Source organism: Coregonus lavaretus (genome assembly GCF_964263955.1).
Source record: "Coregonus lavaretus genome assembly, chromosome: 28".
NCBI lineage: Eukaryota > Metazoa > Chordata > Actinopteri > Salmoniformes > Salmonidae > Coregonus > Coregonus lavaretus.
Window position 1 is genome coordinate 20065737 of NC_140015.1, and position 23042 is coordinate 20088778.

A 23042-nucleotide genomic window follows, 5' to 3' on the forward strand; every position below is an offset into this window, starting at 1 on the left:
ACTAAAAACATGTTTAGACAATCAATAAAACTTGCGTAGGCAGCGGAGTGAAAACGGAGAAAAACTAAATTTCCGAAGGACCCATTATCCTCACTTCCTCCTCTGTATCCGCTGCTAAAGCCACTTCACTCAATTTCAAGCTTCTGCCTTTAACACCTCCGCGGACAACTTTGTCAACCACTTTGAAAAGGAGGTTGACAACTTCCACTACTCAGTCACTCAACGTACTGAGTCCACTGGACCCACACAGAGCTACCGTACGCCATGACCTTTCTCTCCAGATGAAATGCTGCTACTAGTGATATCCGGCAGCCTGACAACCTGCCCACTCGACCCTATCCCGTCCTCCAGACCTCCCATTCCTCAACTCACCCCTGACTGCATCCACCCCCCAGACTTCAAAATGGCCAGTCTCTCCCCTCTTCAAGAAACCAATACTTAACCCTTCTGACGTCAAACTACAGACCGGTATCCCTCCTTTTTGAAACACTGAGCGTGCAGTCTCTGACCAACTCGCTCATCTCAGAGCAATCTTCTTGTCCCTAATGAGCCAGGCTTCAAGAAGGGTCATCAACTGAGACTGCTCTCCTCTGCACGGAGGCTGTCAGCACTGCCAACGCTGACTCGTGAAATAACACCTGCCCTTTACTTTTCCCTACTAGCACCGACTTTGCTGATAGCTATTTTGAGGAAAAATGTACTTTGACAGATGCAGTTGTCCCACCTAGCCATCTTAAATAAGTCACTCTGGATAGCAGCGTCTCCAAATGGACAAATGTACAATTTCATTGCACAATGTTGGCTTCAAATGAATTTTTCTGATATCTGGGAGGGAACGTAAGGTTAGTAGAGACCATCTTTCATGAAGTGAAATGCTTGGTCAACACACAAACAATGTACTTTCCTCCAAAATAAAAGTCCTTTATTGATACAAACACCACACATTCTTATTCAGGGTTATGAGAAAAAATAAAATAATCCCACCCACCCCAAATCTACTTTGACCAGAAATGTGATTGACATTTAAAAATGTCTTTCTAGTAATTTCCTAAATTATTTGTTAAAATTAAAACTACAGAAATACGTCAAGTAAAACATTGAAAAATAAATGTCTAAAATTACAAGCAAATACTTCAACAACCAAGCAGTGCTCCAGGCCCATTGTATTGTAAAATGAAAATTTTAACAAATCCTCAGCCAAAAAAACAACTAGTTGTCAACATAGTTAACGGTTTGCGTATGGACAGATAAAATCATAACTGGGGACAAAAACAAAAAAAATGATTTGTGGCATTCCCTCTTTTTGGGTGGTGGTGATTGTGGGGGGAATTGGTGGAGTGCATACAAATAAAATAAAATACAAGATTTAACACTGGCAAAACTGATGAAATAGACCATTTGATTCAGCCGTGAGGAGCTGCCAACTAATAAATCCAGTTTATTACTTTAAAGTAAAAAAAATAACCAAACGCACGCAGACATGGAAAAACCATGGATCACAGGACGCTTCTTTGGCGAAGGCTTGTGACAGGGTTGTGGGGTGGTACTGTGGGGCTCAGATGGGGGTATGCCGAGGGCGGATTCAGTCTATCTGTACTGGTAGTTCATGGTGGGGTCTCCCCTGCCGTATCCTACTGGGTTGTGGTATGGAGCTGGATTTGCACCATAGCTCTGGTTGGCTCCTGCCTGTGCGTTGTAATTTGACTGATTTCCGTAACCTATGGAAAAGAGGAAGTTGATTAGTGAAACTGTCGATAAAACAGCTTAGGTTACGGTGTACTTGTGTTCCCCGTTGCCGAGAATCCATCTAACCTTCGTAACTGTAGTCTTGGCTGGCAACAGCACCACTGCCCGTCACCTGGCTGGGGTAGGCAGTGCTGTAAGGATAAACCCCTGCTCCTGCCTGGTTTTGATTGAAGGTCTTATTGCCTTGCCCATAGCCCTGGCCATACTGGTTATAGGCACTCTGGCCAGGGGTGGTCTGGTAGGCCCCTTGGGCCCCCCCACCAACTCCTGGCGGTCCAGGGAAGGGTGACTTGGCCTCCTTTTTGACAGGTGCTTTGGGGGCTGGAGGAGGGGTGGAGTAGCCTCCATCGTTCTGGTAGTATGAACCGTAGGTTCCTGCAGCTGCCACGCCTGTAGTGCTGGCCGCAGGGCCTTCAGTAACGGTGCCAGCAGCCGCAGCTCCACCATTTGCTCCACTATTGTAGTAATCTAAAAGCAAGAGGCATTAGATTAAGAGGGGGTTTTGTAGACATTTCTACTGCTGTCACACCCATGCTTGTAAAGGCACTAAGATGAATACATTGCATTTTCAAGAAAGTGATATGTTTCACTAAAATTGTAGTACCACATTCTTGTATGGGATATCACATTTATTTATTTTTTAAAAAAACATACAAGACTTTATATTTTTTCATTCACAATCATAATGCAGAATGTCAAAGTCAGTCTTGTGCAGGTATCAACAACACTGTGGTTCTTTCATGCCTAAAAGGTGCCTCACGTGAGGTAAATGAGGGGCATTGTGAACATTGTCATTTTCAAGGTAAGACTAGCATGTAACCATCATGCATCAAGACATGATTTAGCAATTCTGCCATTAGAATAAAAAAAACTGCACATATTCAAAGCAGCCTTATGATCCCATAACAAAATGCTAAATAAAAAAACTGCCTGACAATGAGGTGATTGATAATACATTTTCAGACAACAAAATGAAATAAAAGACCGTTTACATCATAAGAAATTTAACTTTTTTGTGAGTAGACATTCGAGACAGAACTCTGTGGATGGCCACATTGGGATCAATCTCCCTAGTCTGACCCACTCCAATGTGCATGACATCATGGTGGGCCATTATCCATCAGACAACCACAGTTCTCCATAATGCTCTGGTCTCAATTCCACTAAGGAAGGCAGTCTATTGGGAAAGTGTGCCTGTGGCTTTTGGCATATCCGGTTGTCCAGGTACGTCCCAGGGTTGGCAGAGGGGATGGAAGGTGACCAATGGCAACATGCACTCACTGGCCTCCCATCTCTCTAGGCGTTGGGACATGAGTCGTAGGGGGTAAGCAAAGGGGACCGTTTTTTCCGGGGGTGTGATTGGAGTTCATGTTGCGGGAACACTATAGTTTGCTCCTCTTTCTCTACATTTTGTTTTGATTTAAAAGATTGGGATGATCTATGTCGCAAACTCGTGGTAGCCATAGCAGTCTGAGACAAAGTCACCTAAAGAATGAGACAGAGCAGAGAAGGAAAAATAAAATTAGATTGGTTTGTTTTTTGCCATAAAAAGTGGCATGTGTCAATGACTTGGTCAAATTGTTTTAAAACAGCTTTTTTGTTTGTTGGACTTTTAGATTTCTCTGCTCCTGTCACGCTCAAGAAGGTGTTTCCTCAGAACAGGCTGCTGGTAGGAGGGGGTCTCTCATGGGGGGGGGGGGGGGCAAAAAGTGATTGATTGAGTCCTGTGGCTTAACAAAGCAGAGAAATGTAAAATCATAATTGAACCAGGAATAAGAGCACTCAGGTTCTTTCTTAGGTAGTTTGTTTAGATGACATTCAATGGCATACTCTCTCCAAAACACAAATAATATACTTTTGAGTATAGATACAAAAATATTTAAAAAATATTTTTTCCAGGTCTTGTATTGTTGGGAACCTCCAGATCCTTCCCACGGGGGGCCAGTATGAGAAAAATAAATAAAAATAAAAGAATGTATGCACTAACTGTAAGTCACTCTGGATAAGAGCGTCTGCTAAATGACTAAAATGTAAAATGTATGCCACTAACTCTCCTCCAAGATGGCTGAGCCTGTTGTGCTCTGATCAAACCACACTGAACTTCTGCTAATATTACAACGCGAGTAGAGTGAGAACCCCTCTTGTAGTGTCCTCATTATAAAGGTGGACATATCAAATAAAAACCAAAGACTAGGAGTCGCAAGACTATTCCATGGATTGGAAGATAAGTATAAGGGAAAATCAATACTCACTATAGCCTCCAGAGTTTCCATTGTTCCCATATCCATAACTTCCATAGCCACCTGAGGAGTTAAACAAACCAACCATTACATCTCAGCTCCATTTAATATGTTGAAGAACAGCATTTACAGGTATTTCAAGTAAATTCAGGGACAGAATACACATTAAACTATAATGGCATGTACAGTGCCTTCAGAAAGTATTCATACCCCATGACTTAGTCCACATTTTCTTGTATTAGAGACTGAATTCAAACTGGATTAAATGTATTTGTTTTCCTGACAGTCTACACACAATAACCCATAATGAAGAGAAAACATGTTTATGCCCATAACAATCTCATTTACATAAGTATTCACACCCGAGTCAATACATGTTAGAATCACCTTTGGCAGCGATTACAGCTGTGAGTCTTTCTGGGTAAGTCTAAGAGCTTTGCACACCTGGATTGTACAATATTTACATTCTTTTAAATTATTCAAGCTCTCAAGTTGGTTGTTGGTCATTTGTTAGTCATTGCTAGACAGACACTTTCAAGTCTTGCCATAGATTTTCAAGCCGATTTAAGTCAAATCTGTAACTAGGCAACTCAGGAACATTCAATGTCTTCTTGGTAAGCAACTCCAGTGTATATCTGGCCTTGTGTTTTAGGTTATTGTCCTGCTATTGTCTCCCAGTGTCTGTGGAAAGCAGACAACCAGGTTTTCCTCTAGGATTTTGTCAGTGCTTCACTCCACTCAGTTTCTTTTTTAACCTGAAAAACTCCCCAGTCCTTAACGATTACAAGAATATCCATAACATGATGCAGCCACCACTATGCTTGAAAATATGGAGTGGTACTCCGTGTTGTATTTGTCCCAAACATAACACTTTGTAGTCAGGACAAAAAGTGAATTGCTTTGTCACACTTTTTTGCAGTATTAGTTTAGTGCCTTGCTGCAAACAGGATGCATGCTTTGGAATATTTGTATATTCTTTTCACTGTCAATTAGGTTAGTGTTGTGGAGTAACTACAATGTTGTTGATCCATCCTCAGTTTTCTCCTATCAGTCATTAAGCTGTAACTGTTTTAAAGTCACCATTGGCCACATGGTGAAATCCCTGAGCGGTTTCCTTCCTCTCTGGCAACCGAGTTCAGAAGGACGCCTGTATGTTTGTAGTGACTGGGTGTATTGATACACCATCCAAAGTGTAATTAATAACTTCACCATGCTCAAAGGAATATTAAAGGTCTGCTTTTTATTTTATTTGAACCCATCTACCAATAGGTGCCATTCTCTGCGAGACATTGGAAAACCTCCCTGGTCTTTGTGGTTGAATCGGTGTTTGAAATTCACTGCTCGACTGAGGAACCTAACAAATAATTGTATGTGTGGGGTAGTCATTCAAACATTTGATATTATGGGGTATTGTGTGTAGGCCAGTGACAAAATATAAATTGAATCCATTTTCAATTCAGACTGTAACAACAAAATGTTGAAAAAGTGTGAATCTTTTCTGAAGGCACTGTAGGTAGCATTTAGCTGTTTTACCTTGACCATAGCCGCCACCATTGTTGAACCCTCGGCCCCTCCCCCTGCCACGCCCTCCTCTACCTCTGCCCCTGGGAGTGGCTGCCGGGTCACCAGTCGGGTCACCCATCATGCCAAACCCATGCTGTTGGAGAAAACACGAGAAGACTAAATGGACCGACTGGTCAGCAGCAAACCATCATTACTCAGTTAATATATTTGACAAACAATTACAAGCAAAGATTTACAGTAAGGCATAGGCAATCTTACCATTGGGAGTTTCTTCTTCTTGGCTGCCTCAGTCACAGAGCCCTCTGGGAAGAGTTTGTCCAGGGCTGCCAAGGCAGCGTAGGCCTTGGCCACCTTCTTATTGGAGCCTGTCCCTTGGAACTTCTGTTCGTCTATCTCCACCTGGAACAGGGGACAAGACAGGTCAATACACAGACTCAGAAAATAACAGGATAAAGCATGGGACCAAGAATTTGTGTCAAAGCCAAGCTCATTTTGTTGTCGACAATTTAAAAAAAGGAGAAGTTCACTTTATTTGAATTTATTTTAAATTGCATGTTATAGTGTCCATACAATTTTTTAGCGATTTCACTTTGTTTTGAGAAACGTACCCCACCAATAGACTTCCTTGTTGCTCGTTCTGCAGTATGGGGGCCACAGATCAACACCCTAATGTATTTTTAGAAACGACAAAGCTCTCAGTATAGTGATGCAGGTGTACGTTTCTCAAAACCAAGTGAAATCGCAACAACAACAAAAAAGTATCTGGACACCTCTATAAAATGTACATACAATTTAGATTTCGTGCATATAAAGTGAACTTCTCCGTTCATTGAAGCAGCTGGATAGATCCTAAAAGGCATCCGTCTGGTTGCAGGGTGGATGGGCACTTCTTCCACTCCTGAGACACTTACCTCCATGACGAAGCGTTTATCGTGGCTGCCTCCGGTCTCTGAGATGAGCTCATACTTGAGGCCGCGTCGCTTCTCATTCAGCTCCATCACAGGGTTCTTCCCATGTTTTGTCAGGATTGGTCCCTGTTGACGAGCACTCTAAGACAAAGAGAGACAGACATTTTAATTTCTCTGCAAACAAGACCAAAACAAGAAACTAGAATCAAAACCGAGCCTCATGTCCAAAAACATTGTGTTGAGTTCTACTCAAAGTGAGGACCCATACATCTGCACCGTCTGTGGCCTCTACGCTGTCTGCCCCTGTGGCTGCGGTGTCCATCGCGATGGGAGTGATGCAGGGTTTCACGTCCTCCACAATGGCCTTTGCCACCTCCTCAGTCTTCACTGGCTCAGCAGTCTTCAGCTCCACACCTGTTGGGAGGCCCATGTCCTGGAGGACCTATGATTGGGCCAGGCAGAAGATTGGAAAGGAAAATATGTGAAGCGCAGCAGACAATAGTTTAAATCTTCCAATTTCATGACAAAACACCAAACGCTTAGAACATCTATACCATTTACCCTATACACCCACTCACCTTGACAGCAACGTGAAGCTTAGCAGTGCGTTTGGATGGGCCTGAGGCTTCAAAGCTCTTGCCGTCCACCTCCACAGCCATGGTGAAGACTGGTACGTGCACCGGGCCAGTCTGGGAGAGGAGTTTATACTGCAGGCCAGGCTTCAGCTGGTTCAGCCGCATCAGAGCATTCATGGCCTGGGGAGGCTCCGACTTCTCATCTGGGGCTGGGGGGAGTGAATATTAGGATTAAAAACACTGGCACTTACTAAATGTTTTAATAAATTGTTTTGATCAAGCCAAGGGGGAAATTAAACAGAGTAGTCGAATTTGCATGCCAACACTGAAGAACTGTGCTGAACAGGAAGAACTTAGTCAGCAACACCTACATTTCTTTTGTAGCTTCTTTTTCTTCTTGTTTGGGCTTTTGTCATCCCCTCCTTCCTCCTCCTCGATGGGCCTCTTCATTGGTGGGGCGTAGGTTGTACTGGGGGGGATTTGGACTGCAACAAAAACACAGGGACTGCTTAGCCTCTCCAAAATATGGACACTAAATGGTATGCACATGTCTGCAGCCTGGCCTACCTGTGTAGTCAATGGGGGTCTCGCTCCTGGGTTTCCGGGGCATTTTGGAGGGAAGGGGGTCCATCCCTAGCACTTTGTGAAGCTGTCCAAAGGCAGACAGCCTTAAGGCATGCTGAAAACAGAAACAGGTGGTGATTTTTTCCATTCACTGCTGCGAACAGCCACCATATTCACACCCTGTCGTGGGTGTAGACGTGACTCACCTGTGCACTCTGTGTGAGGTCCTCCCTCTGCTGGAGGTCCAGGTGGCCAATAGCATCGGTCAGCTCCTTCTCACATGGATCACAGATCCCAGCACCATCTAAAAACAAACAGGCAAATGATGACATCTTTTGGCTTGTGATGTGGAATTACTACTATATTAAGCAGAGGGACAAAGGTGGAAGGGCATGTCGTCTCTGCTCTTTGAGACTACTCACCAGCCATCAGGATTCCAGAAGCCAGACACTCCAAAACTCTTCGCAGAGCCTCTCCTGCCCCCATTGGCCGGTTCCCTGTGCCAATTGCCTTCTCACACAGCAGCTCTATTGGCTATAAAGGGTGAAGGGAAGAAATGTTAATGGTTTAATTTTGTCCGGATGTTTGGCAAATTGGATAAAAAGGCTAAAACGAGCTGTAATTAAGAAATCGATGCAGTTTGATGTACAAAGCCCCTTAAATAAATTCCTATCTTACGATGACATTTCTCAAACCAATCGTCAGGAGTCAGGGGGCGATAGAAGAACCAGCTGGCAGACAATGCTGCTGGTGACTCACCCATCCATGCAGTGGGGCCCAAGTGGGGACGCGGGAGCACAGGTCCCTCAGGATGCGGATGACGATGACGCAGGACCTCAGCCCATTGGCCCTGGCCTGGAGACACAAGCAGGGAGGGGGAGGAGGGAGAGGGAGCCTTAGTCAAACAAGAACTCACGAAAACACAAAGAAGCAGCTACATCAAAAAGCCACACAGACTAACGGCTCTGCTTTGTCATTATTGTGGTACAGTATGGGAAGAGTGCAGCATGAATCTGATATTTGTTCTGTCTGCAGATGTGGTTATTGAATTTAATATACAACTCCATTTGTGTGAAGTAGAAAGCAGATTTGATCAGTGGTACAGTAATAGGCATAACAGATGTCAGAGTGGTGATTGTTGAGCAATTGTGCTTCTTGCAGCTCCGTATCAAATGTCTCAACTTGTGATTCTGATAAATGATTAGAGGGAGAAGGGGAGTCAATGTAAAGCCAAATGCTGAAATGGAAAAATGTAGGACAAGGACAGTTTTGACTATGTGTTTAGTTTAATGAGTGGTGATACCTTACAGCAGCTCTAAGGGTTATTGTATGGGGTACACCAGGGGCCTCATTTATAACCGTTGCGTAAATGTAACACTAAATATCTGCACCATTTCTGAAAAGACTGCGCACGCACAAAAATATTGATTTGTACAAACTTGCCGCACACCAAAACATATGCATTTTCCCCGTTATAAATCACACCGGTCATAAAAAAAAGTGTGTGCGTTAACCGGCGTGAACAAGCAGTATAACTCCACCTGAAAAACGCCCGACAATAACGCCCTTATATGCTGTATACTAGTATTGGAATTAGGCCAAGACAGTATCTAAAGGGAATAGCAATAGCGAACTTGATCAAATGTCTTTGGTGTTGGCAGAATGTTTTCTTTTGCAGGGACATTTGCTGTATCTGACCGTTTCTGAAAGTCAAAAACAATTGCAAATTGTTGTGGACCTGTAAACAGATAGTTTGAATGCAATAATGTTTTGCATTGACTTTTTCCAAACCTAAATATGTAGCACTGCCCGCGAATTCTGAAACAATGTCGACTCTGGAAAAAATTTAAACAACAGGCCTACTTATAGTGGTAGCCTACAAACTTCAATGCAAAAGATCAACTGTCTGTTCACCTGTTAAATTCTCCTGTTGGATGTGTAGAGCAAAAACTTGACATAATAGCCCATCTAATAGGCCCAATTAAATGAGAGATGTGGCATGGTAATTTGTTGTATGGCTACTTCAGGAATATGAACTCAACCATCTTAACATGGCCAGAAACGTTGAGAAACGTATAATGCAATGGTTATGATATATGTATTATGCTTCTAAATGAAATATAACAATATTCAGACGTAAGCATACAAACGTCAATGAAAAGGTGAAGAGTCTGTTCTACAGTTAAACTGCGCTTTGGAATGGCTCACAGAGCAAATACTTGAAATAGCTTATCTATTTACTACTGTGACGTAAGTCCAATTAAATGAGAGATGGGAAGAATGGTAGCCTATACTAATTTGTTGTAGGCCTATAGGCTATTTCGCGAGTAGCCTATGAAATCACGACTGTCAGAAAAAGTGAATTTATTCTGCAATGATCGTGTAAATGAAATAGGAAATATGCCCATTCTCACACAGAGTTCCGTTTTTATAAATGCCAACTTTGGCGCGAAAACTGGCGCACGCATGTTTTGGGGCATATTTTGTGCGTAAGCAATGTTTATAAATGAGGCCCCAGAAGACTGACTAGTGAATGTAAATTTCTAACTAAGGTGCAATATTCCTTTTTTGTGGCACACAGAAAGCTGAAACAGCCAGAGCATGGGGGATTGGAGGCTACACACTCTACAAGAACAGGCTGCAGAGATGGAGCGCTTACAGTTAAGAGCGAGAGACAGTTCACTATGATGACTAAGAATCAACGTAGTCCACAACGAGGAATCAACCTCAACACAATATGATGGTACAGAAAAGGGTTGTCGATTGATAGATTGACTGATAATATTTGAGAAATATTGCACCCGAGTGTAGCCAGTTAGTTCCACATCTGTGATCAAAATTAAGACAATGGTTGCTTTGAGGGGATTGTTGAACGTCCTTTCTAAAAGCAGCATTGAACATTTTCAATGACACTGCAATCAAACCTGTTAAGTCAGCAGAGCAGCTCTACAAGGTAATGACAAAGGTTTCCTTGGAAACGCTATAAAAACCACAAAGTAAGAAGTCTACTACAGGTGATAGATACACTTCGAAAGGACATTTAAAACTAAAATAAAAACACAGAAAACGACCAAAGAAAGAAACTGCGTCAAATGAAAAAACTCAACTACTTTAAGACAAATAAAGACAAGATGCAAACCTGGAACCACTTGGCGTGGCGAAGAGACGCCAAGGCAGTAAGGCATTTCTGCCTGTCCAGAACATCCGGGGGATCGTTGACTGATAGCGTTTCTATTGGCGGGTGGAATAAGAAGACAAGGTACAGTTTGACCAAGGGGGGTTCTGTCACACGGCCAGGGGGAGCAGGCAGCTTTCCCAAACCACAGGCAGGACGGGGAAGGGGAGGGGGACCCCCCCACCTGGAGAACTAATGGTCTGAACCTCCCAGTGAAACTGCAATTACACTAAAGACATGTAACTTCAACCCACTTCAGAAACTGCTGTTAAGTGGGTGATTTCTTAAGATCACTCCCGGTAGGACTATATGGAGAAAAATGTGTATGATGTAAGATTACAGTGGGAGTAAATTATCAAAAGGGAGGTTGTCTCCATTATGTTAACTCAATGTCAACTCGTATGCCTCAGTCCAGTTATGAAGTCTGAGTGCTTTGCTATCACAATGAGAGGTAGAGCCCCTCCCCTTCACCCCTATACTGGGTGTACTGCTTAGCCCCTTCCGAGACAGAGAGCGTCCAGTTGGTCAAAGGTCCAGCGTCCCTAAAAATTGACAAACTAGAAGGCTTGACAGAGAGAATCAGATGCACAAAATTATCAAAACAAGTCCACACTGCAGCAAAACTGATGGCCTTCAATGTTGACACAGTTATAGATAAGGCTAGGTTGATGCCTGGTGGGTACATCCAACTCCCTGTTTAGAACGTCTGAGAGGAACATGGGCCGCCACTGACTATTACCCTTTCCCATAATATATAGTGCCCTCCGTAATTATTGGGAAAGTGAAGCATTTTGTCTCCTTTTGGCTCTACACTCCAAAAGTTTGGATTTGAAATCAAACAATGACTATGAGGTTAAAGTGCAGCTTTAATTTGAGGGTATTTTCATCTATATCAGGTGAACCGTTTAGAAATTACAGCACTTTTTGTACATAGTCCCTCCATTTTAGCGGAGCGAAAGTATTGGGACAAATTCACTTACAGTGTATATGTATATTAAAGCAGTCAAAAGTTTAGTATTTGGTCCCATATTCATAGCATGCAATGACTACATCAAGCTTGTGACTCTACAAATTTGTTGGATGCATTTGCTGTTTGTTTTGGTTGTGTTTCAGATTATTTTGTGCCCAATAGAAATTATTTGTAAATAATGTAGTGTGTCATTTTGGAGTAACCTTTATTGTAAATAATAGAATACGTTTCTAAACACTTCTACATTTATGTGGATGCTACCATGATTACGGATTATCCTGAATGAATCGTGAATAATGATGAGTGAGAAAGTTGGGAATATGATAAATACGCATCTAAGACATGCTAACCTCTTACAATAACAGGGGAGGTTAGCATTTTTGGGGTGGTATGATATGTGAGTAACTTCTCAAATAATTATTCACGATTCATTCAGGACTATCCGTAATCACGGTAGCATCCACATTAATGTAGAAGTCACAAGCTTGATGTAGTCATTGCGTGCTAGGAATATGGGACCAAATACTAAACTTTTGACTGCTTTAATACACAAGTGAATTTCTCCCAATACTTTTGGTCCCCTAAAATGTGTGTGTGTGTGGGGGGGAGGACTATGTACAAAAAGTGATGTACTTTTAATGGTTCACCGATATGGATGAAAATATCCTCAAATTAAAGCTGACAGTCTGCACTTTTACCTCACGGTCATTGATTTCAAATCCAAACTTCTGAAGTATAGAGCCAAAAGAAGAAAATGCTTCACTGTGCCAATAATTACAGAAGGCACTGTAGGCATTTATTGCATTTATTATTGAACTGACGACTCCCTCTGCTTCGGACAAACCAAAGAGCAACCCCCATGGATTGGATTTACGAAGACTGCGATCACAGTTGTCCCCTGATTTTGACTGTGACTGGGTGAAGTGACATTCAGCCATGCAGAGTCAAAAAGCCCCTGGCGTTATCTGTAACCCGTGTCCTCCCTGCTGATGAACATCAGTCAATAGCACACTGCTGGGTCTAGTAACCAGAACAGTTGACAACACTTTGCAACTCATTTTTGCTGCAATGCAAACCGTTCATCATTGTTCAGTAGAAAACATGCAAACAAAGTGGTGTTTGTTTTTTGTTATTCTCAGTAAGCCTTCATATAGTTCATGTCTGGACTCCATAGGGAATAGAAAACCTTTCTATACTGTGTATTGGGCCATCAAAAATGTACATCACATTACATGGAACTACGAGAGTCTTACATGACAGTTCCCTCACATCCCCTAGCTCCATTGAAGGCCCAATAAACAATATCTGTCTAGACTGGCTGCCTGCCTATTTAGTCTCCCTGCCTAAGGGGGCGCTAGTGAACCTTCTGCCCCTGTGTGGCAGCCTACCTCCGGCAGCCTGTTTCTCCACCTCCTCGCGGACCAGGGGGGACGTCATGTTGATAGTCAGGGTCAGGGGAGGCTCCTTGGTGCTCTTGATCACGATGGTGGCTTCACGGATGACCTGAGTGACCTCATACTTGTCCTCTGTGATGGTCTGCCAGGTAGAACAGGAGGGATTGTTAATACAATAGCCATGTTGTGGCTATCCCGCCAAGCAGACAAGGTCATGTACACCCAAGTATAAAAAAATAACTATTTGCCACTGAATTCAGTTGTGACTATTCCTCCCAAACTCATTAATCACCCCACAACAGAAATGATGCAGGATAATATAATATTAAAATAATCAATTCAACTTCACAAAGCCAACTCTGAATATTAATACACAGAAAACACCAGTAGGTGAATGGACTCACCTTGAGTTGCACAGCCAGGTTGTCTGCCACGTTCTTCAGCAGGGCGATGGTGGGCTTGTCCTTACACAGAAGCACCAGCTCCAGGTCCAGGTCCCCCTTCAGCAGCAGGCCCTTGGCCACCAGGCCCACCCTCATCACCCCACGCAGGGACCGTGTGGCCTGCTCCGACGCCTTGGGCTCACTGACAAAGGAGAGGAGACATGGGTACTCAGGTCAATTACTTTTGAAACTCAAAGCTGAAAGTGATGCTGCCTTCACCAACTACACCCCAGCCATGATGGTGCAACTGACATTTTGTACACCATGCACCATTTGGAATACAATTTCCCCCTCCATTACCTTTCTTTATCGGACTCTGTTCCGTCTGGCTCAGACTTGACCACCTTCTCCTGCTCGTCCAGCCAGTCGGAGACAGCCTTGAGGGCGCGCTCCGTGTGGGACACCATGTTCTGCACACCCTCCAACTCCTCCTGTGTGGGGTACACAGCGGAGTGCTTGGCCATCACGTGGCGGTCGTCGTTCATGAAGATACGCATGGAGCGGTGGCGCAGGGGAGGAGGCTGGACGGGAACAGAGGAGAGTTATTTTAAGGAATTGACTTCAGCAGGTCACAATTATAGTCAGTAAGAGGCTTTGATAGGAAGAAACAGTCATAATGTGATAACCTTCACCCCACTGTAATTCTCAAAATACAGTAATGACTAACAAGGATTATTTCCCTTAGTCAGCTTTCACTGTCCTTACATAAGTATCTGGGGACTACTGCTGGGTGAGAGCTGTGCCCAATTAGAGGAGCGCAATCAAGTGTAAGCAGGAGCATGTGTTCCAAATAACCAAGGCAGTTCTGTCTGGCAGCAACCTGAATTACCCTTACAATTTTTTTTTTAGGTCTACTTGTATGGCGCTACAGCTTTGCAATTATTTAATGCCGCCGTGTCCTTGTTAACTTATAATTGATTTAGAAGATTATTTGTGTCAGACAAATACAGCTGATTGTTTGCAGAGGCAAATGATTATAGTGGTGAAGCTAGTAAAATTAAAGTGCTCCATGTTCACTACCAAATAGAAACTGATTGCACAAAACAGCCTAAACGTTCCTAAAAATGAGTGTATAAGAAAAGAGTTACCATAGTTGCTTTGGAGTCTTCGATCTTGTGTATATGGCAGTGATACAAGGACAGGTCTTCCTGAGACAGAACACCAACACTGCTGCTTGGTTCTGCTGAGAACAAAGGGACACGTTTAAAGTGAGCAAAGCAATAAAATGCCAGATTTCCCTGGAACAGCAGACGTGATTTTGATAATATAAAAACATGGTAATTAAGGGTAACAGAACATTGGTCTGTTCAAAGAAATACCTAAGGATGCTCCTTACTAAAGTGAAGGGTGGCTTTGCATGACAAGAGGGAAATTCCAAGCTAACGGAATCAAATCAAATTTTATTTGCCACATGCGCCGAATACAACAGGTGTAGACATTACAGTGAAATGCTTACTTACAAGCCCTTAACCAACAATGCAGTTTAAGATTTTTTTTTAATAGCAAATAATTAAAGAGCAGCAGTAAAATAAAATAACAGTAGGGAGGTTATATACAGTGGGTACCGGTACAGAATCAATGTGCGGGGGCACCGGTTAGTCGAGGTAATATGTACACGTGGGTAGAGTTAAAGTGACTATGCATAAATAATAAACAGAGTAGCAGCAGCGTAAAAGAGGGGGTTGGGGTGGGGTGGGGGGGCAATGCAAATAGTCCGGGTAGCCATGATTAGCTATTCAGGAGTCTTATGGCTTGGGGGTAGAAGCTGTTAAGAAGCCTTTTGGACCTAGACTTGGCGCTCTGGTACCGCTTGCCGTGCGGTAGCAGAGAGAACAGTCTATGACTAGGGTGGCTGGAGTCTGACAATTTTTAGGGCCTTCCTCTGACTGTTGGTATAGAGGTCTTCCTCTGGTTTTAGGGCCTTCCTCTGGCCTTCCTCTGACCGCCTGGTATAGAGGTCCTGGATGGCAGGAAGCTTGGCCCCAGTGATGTACTGGGCCGTACGAACTACCCTCTGTAGTGCCTTGTGGTCGGAGGCCGAGCAGTTGCCATACCAGGCGGTGATGCAACCAGTTAGGATGCTCTCGATGGTGCAGCTGTATAACTTTTTGAGGATCTGAGGACCTGTGCCAAATCTTTTCAGTCTCCTGAGGGGGAATAGGCTTTGTCATGCCCTCTTCACGACTGTCTTGGTGTGTTTGGACCATGATAAGTTTGTTGGTGATGTGGACACCAAGGAACTTGAAGCTCTCAACCTGTTCCACTACAGCCCCGTCGATGATAATGGGGGCGTGCTCAGTCCTCTTTTTTTTTATCTGTAGTCCACAATCATCTCATTTGTCTTGATCACGTTGAGGGAGAGGTTGTTATCCTGAATCACACGGAGACTGATTTTTCACTTTAAAATGTATACCAAACAAACACCATTGATTTCTAAGTTTTACAAACCAAGTTTTACAAACCAGCCTATGCACAATGACTGCTTTAAACAATTTACACAGTAGGAGTCTCAGCATAACTCCAATACAATGGAATTGCCCATAGGCTGAATGTGCTGATCCAGCAGCAACAAGGTTGTTCTTACTGCAGCCTGTTGCAAACTTGGGTTGTGTTCGGTAGGCTCTAAAAAAAAAAAAGGGGGGGGGGGGGGGTATGACAATGAGCATTGTTTTTGGACATGGTTGCGCCTCTGCGTCAAAATCTTTCTCCCATTTTGAGCCTCACTGTATAAAACTCAGCGCCAAAAGTGATCCAATATCAATATTGCTGATTTCAATGGGCAGCTTCATCATTGTCAACTTGTCTCAGTTTGGGACGAAAGTAGGCCTACAGATGATAAGCAGGACACCAGTCACATTCCTCCTCCCAAAAATAAAGATAGGAAAAGTTGGACCAGGGCTGAAGCAGTGCCAGAGCAAGGACACAACTGTAGCACAATCCTTCGGGGCATCAACAAAACCTACTTTCATAACACTGATTCACTCAGTTTGATTATGAATCAGTTCTACAGGAGCAGATATGTTAGTAACTAAAACTTAGCTTTACCAAGGAAGATACATTGGGCTACTGCCCCTGTATACCAGTATGACTCACGGAGAGCAATGCCGACCTAAAAACATGCTTCTTCAGTCAGCCGTGAGTGTGAAATGAACATTTCAGAGCCAGCGTACAGTTCGGAATGATGTGGTAAAGCATATCAGTAACCAGACAGACCTGCTGTACATGCAGTCCCAAAGCCTGAATTGATTTAACACGAATGCCCTGCAGTTAAAATCTAAGAATGGTTCATTGCAGTTGACACTAATTAGAAACTGGCAGTCCACCACGGCTTGACCCGCTCAGTTCTGACAGCAAACCTGGCTGAGAAGTCATCCAATGCACACAACCAAACTGACAATTTCTATCAAGTGTTAAATCCCTCCATTCAGGAAACTAGCCACACATTGTAACGGCGGCGATATGTGAATGCTTCCATACAGCCGTTACACCTTAGCTTGTGAAAAGCGCCAGGAGCAATTTTTCAACTAACCTTTATACTGCGATAACATCCTCAATTCTCAACTTACCATAGTCTTCTCCAAACCCATCTCTAGTTGCAGGAGAAAAATTTGAATTGAGAAAATGTGCCGTTATTAAATGAAGTCAATTTTTGCTCAGTGAGGTAATCCAATAATGTATACGCCGCCACCGTAGACTATTTTTGTCTCATTGTTCAAGACAGGTGGGTGTCCACCAAAAAGTTCTGCACGTCATATGAGCGACTAGGAAATAAAGTGTTGCTTTGAATGACACTCGCCTGCTTTGATCAATGACAGAAGACAAAGATACTCTAAAATGGCGGCGTATACATTATTGGATTATCTCATGGAGCAACAATGGATTTAATTTAAGGAACATTTTCTAAATTCAAACATTCCCCCTACAACTAGCGATGGGAGTAAAGAAGACAACGGTACTGAGAACTTACTGGTTTGGATTTCTCCCTGACCAAAATGGCTGCCATTATCATACTATTCTGGCACTTATTACATTACTAGGGAAGCTATGGCAGAAACAGACTGGGACATTTTGGATTTATTAGAGATCAGAATAAAAACAAAATATAAAATTCTCACAAAAAGGTTGTGATTGTTTTCCATCCTCCCCCGATTCAGCATATACCATTTTCATGGCATGCTTTGTTCAATAGCTATTGATACAGGGTTCGTACAGACAGCGGAAAGTCAAATTCAAGGACTTTCAAGTACTTTTTCAAGCACTAATTTTATTTTCAAGGACCCTCAATCTGTAATAGTTCCTATTATGCAATTGTTTCTTGTCGCCACCAGATTGTAGTATCTCGCCACAACCTCATGAAAAAAACAACTTACTATTCATCACTACCTTACAAGTTCTACTCAATGTTGTTTCACTACATACATGAGTGGTAAGTGAGTACTGAAGTAACTTGAGTAGCGATGAGCAGAGTTTTGGGACATGCCTACTGGTGAACACACATTTCCTATTGGCATAATTTACTACACAATTCCAACTTAATGGCTGTATTGTATTTTCATTGGGCATTTGGGAATCTACTAATTAGAAGCAAGACACTTTTTTGTAGCTATTGACTGGCAGCTTTTGTGTCGTTGGTCAGGAGGGCTGTGTGAGGAAAACGGTATGTGAACAGCCACCAGAATGGTGCCCCGTGAATGAGGCGAGTGTCAAAAAAGCTCTGGAGGTTGCTGCAGAGGGAAAAGTCCACGTAGAACTGGCGCCAGCGCAGGATGCAGCATTGTGTCTTTCTGCCTTCATGTGGCTCTTCAGGGCTGATTCCCCCATGCTCACAACGTCAAAGTCTGATGCATTTTATGCACTTTACACAGTATGGGTTGGTTTGGGTCCAGTGATGTAGTGGTAAAAAAAAGGTGGGTAAACTACAATGAACAAAAATATAAAAACGCAACATGTAAAGTGTTGGTCCCATGTTTCATGAACTGAAATAAAAGATCCCAGAAATGTTCCATACGCACAAAAGGCAGGAATGAATCGAAATGTTCCTGCCATTTTGGTTTTTCATAAACATATTTGATAATTTTTTGTTCTCCTCTCATTTTAATTCAAGTACTTTTCAAGTACCAACTTGAGAAAATGTCTGATTTTGAAGGTATTGCAGTACTTCAAGTTCAAGTACCTCAAGCACCTTGATCGAACCCTGTTGACGACAGCAAACCAAATAACAAATATAAAACTAACTTTACATAGGTGCTGAACATACCATATACCTACAGCTCTCTAAAAAGTTGGGTAAACAATACTTTCCTGTTTATATTGTTTCAAATTTCAAGCAGCTGAAGGACAAAGCACACAGACAAGCGGTAAAGTTTAAATGTAGACTAAATGTACTAAACATTCTGGCTTGTAAGGAACACTTGGTTTTGCACAGAAATGTATCAGGCTGTATATACACCAATTAAGTGTGTATTACTGCCTGATTAATCAGACTATTGTCTACCCAGGGCCTAGCCAGTAGATCCGACCCGCTTGCTTACAGTGGCACTAGGGTCGGACAGGCTTCCTGTGTAGATTAAGACACTGCGGGCCCGGCCCGAGATATGGCTTGGGAAAACATACCTCAATCCAGGGATGATAACTCGTTGTACTCCAAATTGTCCCATTATCCCAACTGTTAAACCAAGAAGATTGAATGACTGCTTGATTTTAAGTAAACTGATGTTTGTCCTCATGCTAGCTAGCAGTAGCCATTATGGAATGGTATGTCACGTTGAACAACAAAGGAGCCGATTGGCTGACACTGATATCCCAAAATGGCTGCTGTTGCTTACGCTACCTAGCATGAGGAAGAAAATGTAAGTTTTCTGGAAAATCTACCCTTTGTTCAATAATGCGACAATTCGGCATACACATGTCTGATCCCTAGTTTTCCGAGCAATGTCTTGCGCAGGCTCTGTGGTGTCTTAATCTACACTGGAAGGCTGTCTGACCCTAGTGCAGCTGTAACCAAGTGGGTAGGATCTGCTGGCTAAGAGAATCATTTCAGACGCCATTTTAATTTCAAGCCTCAATTCAGTGCGCCAGTATGGAAAATGCCCCCTGCACTACTCACACCACGATTAGACAGTTAACTATATGTGGGTCTAGCTAGACAGTTACATGTAAATGCCATAGGTGATCGCCATGATATTGTGATAAATAGCCAGCTAGATAACGTTTCATGAGATGAACTAACTAGCGTGGCTAGCCAAGATGGTCGTGTCCTCGCATTGTCGCTAACGTTATCTAGCTAACTAAGGTTGACTAGCACTTTCACTGAAGCCATAGGCATAACTACGTAGGCAATCTAAAAACATATGAACGATGGACAAAATCATGCATTTGCTTTCAATTCCTAGCCACGTACCTATATATAAATATTTTTCTCCATAATATAACGTAAGGTAACTAGCATGCTGCCTTGCTTGTGGTTCGAGCTGAGGAAGTCTTCTGTTCTGAACAAAGAGGGCTGCTAGGCTAACGTTAGCTTGCGACACATAATTCGCAAAATGAATGTCACCGGTAATATAGTTGCTAAATTCATGTTCATAGGGACGGTAGTATTAATTTCATACATCTGAATATAATATGCATCGTTATAAAACACAACATATGAAACCTACTTCTAGACTTACCAATTCAGCAACGCTTCACTCCAACTCTCTCGCCGAGGAGCAGAGATGACTACACACAGCTGAACAGCAAATTCTAAAAGCTAATTGGACGAAAGTAGCATGTGACCAAAGAAGTAGCCAATCCCGTTTCACCTTTCGATGTCCGACTGGTCTGAAATGTAAGTTAATAGCTAGCTAGCTAGTTCATGAGTCAGTACCGGACTGTAGGATAATCAACCGCCACTTTCCCCAAATTACACAGCTACCGTAAATCATTATTTAACAACTCTATACGCCGTGGTCTGTTTATCCAGGATAAAAAAGAGGTATCATTCGATGTCTGCGGATTCCATTAAAGTATGTGAACAAACACACACACAACATACACATTTCAGACAGAAGATGTGGTATATTTAAGCAATAAGGCACGAGGTGGTTTGTGGTATATGGCCAATATAACACGGCTAAGGGCTAATCAAACCCGAGGTGCCTTAATTGCTATTATAAAATGGTTACCAATGTAATTAGAGCAGTAAAAATTAATGTTTTGTCATACCCGTGGTATAGGTCTGTTATAAACTGGGTGGTTCGAGCCCTGAATGCTGATTGGCTGAAAGCCAATACCATGGCGCTTGCCTACGGAGCTGTGAGGGGAACGGCACATCCTTACCTTCAAGCTTTGATCCTACACCCAAACGAGGGCACTACGTTCATCCACCCCTGGCCTGCTAGCTCCCCTACCTCTACAGAAGCACTGTTCCCGCTCAGTCCAGTCAAAGCTATTTGCTGCTCTGGCACCCCAATGGTGGAACAAGCTCCCCCACGACGCCAGGACAGCGGAGTCACTGACCACCTTCCGGAGACACTTGAAACCCTACCTCTTTAAGGAATACCTGGAATAGTATAAAGCAATCCTTCTACCCCGCCCCCCCCCCCCCCCCCCCTTCCCCACCCCCCATAAAAAAGAAGAAGAAAAAAAGTGGTTGTCCCACTTGCTATCATAAGTTGAATGCACCAATTTGTAAGTCGCTCTGGATAAGAGCGTCTGCTAAATGATGTAAATGTAAATGTATATCAGACTGTATAGCATGGGTATGAAAAAACTTTTATTTGTACTGCTCTAATTAGGTTGGTAACCAGTTTATAATAGCAATAAGGCACCTCGGGGGTTTGTGATATATGGCCAATATACCACAGCTAAGGGCTGTGTCCTAGCACTCCGCGTTGCATCGAGCAAAGAACAGCCCTTAGCCGTGGTATATTGGCCATATACCACACCCCCTCTGGCCTTATTGCTTAAATATACCACAGCTTTTAGCCAATCAGCATTCAGAGCTCGAACCACCCAGTTTATAATACCTGTTAAAAATATCAGGCAATGTTTACATGACTCCCTTTCAAACAGCCCTCTTATTTACCACTTTCTTGCAGGCCCCTTTTATACATATCCGTGGGTAACTGGCAAATTGGAGGGGGGGAAGGGGGTTTACAGATATGCATCTGTTGTTCACAGATACCTTTTTTTTTTTATAGCGTGTGTGGATCAGAAAACCAGTCAGTATCTGGTGTGACCACCATTTGCCTCGTGCATAAAGTTGATCATGCTGTTGATTGTGGCCTGTGGAATGTTGTCCCACTCCTCTTCAATGGCTGTGAGAAGTTACTGGATATTGGCGGGAACTGGAACACGCTGTCGTACACATCGAGCCAGAGCATCCTTAAACATGCTCAATGTGTGACATGTCTGGTCAGTATGCAGGCCATGGAAGAACTGGGAAATGTTCAGCTTCCAGGAATTGTGTACAGATCCTTGCGACATGGGGCCGTGCATTATCATGTTGAAACATGAGGTGATGGCGGCGGATAAATGGCACGACAATTGGCCTCAGGATCTTGTCACGGTATCTCTGTGCATTCAAATTGCCATTGATAAAATTCTATTGTGTTTGTTGTCCGTAGCTTATGCCTGCCAATACCATAATCCCACCGCCACCATGGGGCACTCTGTTCACAACATTGACATCAGCAAACCGCTCGCCCACACAACGCCATACATGTGGTCTGCGGTTGGACATACAGCCAAATTCTCTAAAACGAAGATGGAGGCGGCTTATGGTAGAGAAATAAACGTGACATTTTCTGGCAACAGCTCTGGTGGACAATCCTGCAGTCAGCATGACAATTGCAAACTCCCTCAACTTGAGACATCTGCGGTATTGTGTTGTGTGACAAAACTGCACATTTTAGAGTGCCCTTTTATTGTCCCCAGCACAAGGTGCACCTGTGTAAATATCATGCTGTTTAATCAGCTTCTTGATATGCCACACCTGTCAGGTGGATGGATTATCTTGGCGAAGGACAAACGCTCACTAACAGAGATGTAAACAAATTTCTGCACAAAATTTGAGAGATATATGCTTTTTGTGCATATGGAACATTTCTGGGATCTTTTATTTCAGCTCATGAAACATGGGACCAACACTTTTGTCACGGGTTACAAAGCCAGAACCCAGAAGCAGACCAGGACAAGGTGAGTTGAAACGAAGGTGAGTATTTATTTAACAGATTCAAAAGCGATGCTGAATAATCCAGGGAACAGAGCGGGCGGCGGAGAGGAGTTGGTGGGGGTGCAGTGGCAGGTCCAATAATGGCTCGGCAGCCGCCGACCACCAGGCAGGGGTTGGGTGAAGGTTCCGGGTGAGTGACTGCAGATAGAACAAAACGGAGGTAAGTACACAGCAAGCCAACAAGGTGCAAAACAACAAAACTAACGCTAGAAGCTCCAAGGCTGATACACTGACAAACATACTGTTCATGGCTAACGATCCGGCAGGGAATGGACGTCAGGTCAGAGCT

At 43.2% G+C, this 23042-nt stretch overlaps 1 protein-coding gene across 3 annotated transcripts; it reads right to left on the reverse strand.

Moving 5' to 3' along the window:
* Positions 1–897: 897 nt before the first annotated feature.
* On the reverse strand, positions 898–20275 carry LOC311104004 (interleukin enhancer-binding factor 3 homolog). Of its 3 annotated transcripts, none has more exons than XM_084145648.1 (19): positions 20208–20275; positions 14628–14719; positions 13840–14060; positions 13501–13681; positions 13091–13238; positions 10697–10788; positions 8317–8412; positions 7980–8091; positions 7764–7861; positions 7561–7672; positions 7365–7478; positions 6997–7202; positions 6687–6860; positions 6422–6559; positions 5769–5909; positions 5520–5643; positions 3999–4049; positions 1813–2214; positions 898–1718 (listed from the first exon to the last, which is right to left on the reverse strand). In XM_084145648.1, exons 2-19 carry the CDS (start codon positions 14628–14630, stop codon positions 1588–1590), a joined length of 2544 nt encoding a protein of 847 aa, XP_084001774.1. In that variant the 5' UTR covers positions 14631–14719; positions 20208–20275; the 3' UTR covers positions 898–1587. The 3 variants fall into 3 exon arrangements, with proteins under 3 accessions (XP_084001774.1, XP_084001773.1, XP_084001775.1); XM_084145647.1 differs by having other exon boundaries at positions 14628–14722; positions 20208–20264; XM_084145649.1 differs by lacking the exons at positions 898–1718; positions 1813–2214 and adding an exon at positions 3143–3231 and having other exon boundaries at positions 14628–14722; positions 20208–20264.
* Between the last annotated feature and the right edge of the window lie 2767 nt (positions 20276–23042).

Coding starts and splice junctions, on each gene's coding strand:
- LOC311104004 (XM_084145648.1), bottom strand. Junction 8,413..10,696: donor GCCACGCCAAGTGGTTCCAG/GTTTGCATCTTG, acceptor TTGTGTCTCCAG/GCCAGGGCCAATGGGCTGAG. Junction 5,644..5,768: donor AGAAGAAGAAACTCCCAATG/GTAAGATTGCCT, acceptor TTTCTCCAACAG/CATGGGTTTGGCATGATGGG.